Below are 2034 nucleotides of genomic sequence, written 5' to 3'. Positions count from 1 at the left end.
TAAAGTTTTGAAACAATGACTTCGATCCCTTGTTGGCCCACATTGCTACTTGAACTTTAACAACTATAGATTTGTGGCTTCTAATCAGCCAAAAGGAGCGGCGATCAAAAAGAATAGCGCTTGCTGACGCCTCGGGGCAAAGATTTTGAATATATCGTTCCACTTGACCTAACGCAACCTCAGTAATACTGAGCTTCCTTTCAAACAAAATGATGCAGTCAAACAATTCTTCTTCTGCTACTCCAGATCGAAAATCATTCGGACGTGAAACTCCATCATCTGGAACTGCTTCAGCACGATACATCCCTCGGTGAGTCGCAAACCCATCAGGTTTAAGATCGGTACTCGTAGTCACAAGTGTAGACTGGGACAACCACTGATATCTCTCGCTATTGACGAAGACAAGACCAGAGCTTTGTAAGATGGTGCTGAAAAACGGAGCGATAAAAGCGTCGAAAACAGCTTCATTCCGAATGGCATTGGCTTGAAGCTGAATGTCAGCCGACCAAAATGCTTCCCCATCATCAGTTGGTGGGATAACAAAGAACAGTCCGTCCTTTTTTAATCTATCCAGCAAGATTTGACCCAATGCCCCATCAGTGTAGGATTTGTCAATTTTATCTGGTAAAGAGGCCGCGATTTGCTCAAGTAGCATCTCTGTCCGTGAATGGCGAACACTAGCTTGTCGAGCCAGCAATAATGATTCGTGAAGATACGGAGCCACCACCAGCACGTGAATTTCATCAGTGGATGGCGACAGCATCCCCGCCAACGCTTTCTTAAGGCTGGACTCTCCCTGCAGTTCCCTATCTTCGTGCATGAGGGATTTGATGAAAGCAGTCTTCTCGCCTTTCTTCAGCTTTTTGACATCTTCAGTGAGGCTCGACAGCCATGCGTTGTCCCCCGCATTCGCAAGAAAAAGCTGCAGGTCCTTGGCTGTACCCGTGTACTGTAGCTTTGGTACGATGGCCTCCTTCAAGTCACCAACCGACATACACTGATCAATAGTAACCGGGAACGCGCTCCCCGCCCTACCAACGACGACACAGAAGATCTTCAGCATCTAACTCACTGTTAAACTCGTACTTAAGAGGAGAATCATGGTGTGACAAGGTGGTGTTTTGTGGACGCGACGAGAACAGTAACATCCAGCAGAAAAATCTGCCTGTTTTATTCTTAATTAGATTTTACATAAAATAGGTTTTTACCCTTATTCAGTTCGAGAAACGAGGCGACTTTTTGACCCGTGATAGCGCAAAAACCGAACATCGCCCTCAACTTTCGCTTAGAAATTCTAATCTTTTTCTCAATCCAGAACGTGCCAGATGCTCACTTTGTACTGTACTGTTGTTGGTGTGGGTTCCGTGTGGACATTGACGCGAACAAGTCTGTGGGACACATGATGAAGGCAGTAAGTAAAAAAAATAAAGAGAATTTAGCGACAATCACGTGCGACGCCAAGGACCTGCAGGAGAAGGCGTGGGGCAACGCAAGGCTGTCGAGCGTGGAGAATGCCACTTGAACGATTTGTGGCCTCTTGACCACACAAAATCGGCAATTTCTACTCTGATGGATTGAGTCAAGTTTTGCTTGATAGATTGAGAAATGACGACTGGGCTTTGATACCCCTCCAACTGATGAAGCATTTTGGTCGGCCGAAATTCAGCTACAAGCCAACGCCATCCGCAATGAGGTTGCTTTCGATGCCTTTATCTTCTCCATTTTCGGCAACATCTTACACAGCTCTGGTCTTGTCTTCGTCAATAGCGAGAGATATCAGTGATTGTCTCATTCAACATTTGTGACTAAGTGTACCGATGTTGCGACTCACCGCGGGATGTATCGTGCCAAGGCAGTCTCAGATGATGGAGTTTCACGTCCGAATGATTTTCGATTTGGAGTAGCAGAAGAAGAATTGTTTGACTGCATCATTTTGCTCGAAAAGAAGCTCAGTATTACTGAGGCTGCGTTAGGTCAAGAGGAACGATATATCTTTGCCCCGAGGCGTCAACAAGCGCTATTCTCTTTGATCAT

General features: G+C 45.8%; 2 protein-coding genes across 2 annotated transcripts; one reads left to right on the top strand and one right to left on the bottom strand.

The window, feature by feature from the left end:
• Positions 1 to 63: 63 nt before the first annotated feature.
• PHALS_07261 (CRN-like protein) lies at positions 64 to 994 on the bottom strand (the record flags this gene model as incomplete). The annotated part of the gene is made up of 2 exons (XM_024720697.1): positions 64 to 80; positions 169 to 994. The coding sequence occupies 2 exons, from the start codon at positions 992 to 994 to the stop codon at positions 64 to 66; spliced, it is 843 nt and encodes a 280-aa protein (XP_024585870.1).
• An 843-nt stretch (positions 995 to 1837) lies between these two features.
• On the top strand, positions 1838 to 2034 carry PHALS_15218 (hypothetical protein F444_02314; the record flags this gene model as incomplete). Its single annotated transcript, XM_024720696.1, has 1 exon — positions 1838 to 2034. A coding segment is annotated over one exon (197 nt), but the record flags the coding sequence as incomplete, so codon positions are not given.

The sequence above is a fragment of the Plasmopara halstedii genome, assembly GCF_900000015.1.
Source record: "Plasmopara halstedii genome assembly, contig: Scaffold_3073, whole genome shotgun sequence".
NCBI lineage: Eukaryota > Oomycota > Peronosporomycetes > Peronosporales > Peronosporaceae > Plasmopara > Plasmopara halstedii.
This window is presented reverse-complemented; position numbering and strand designations above follow the sequence as displayed.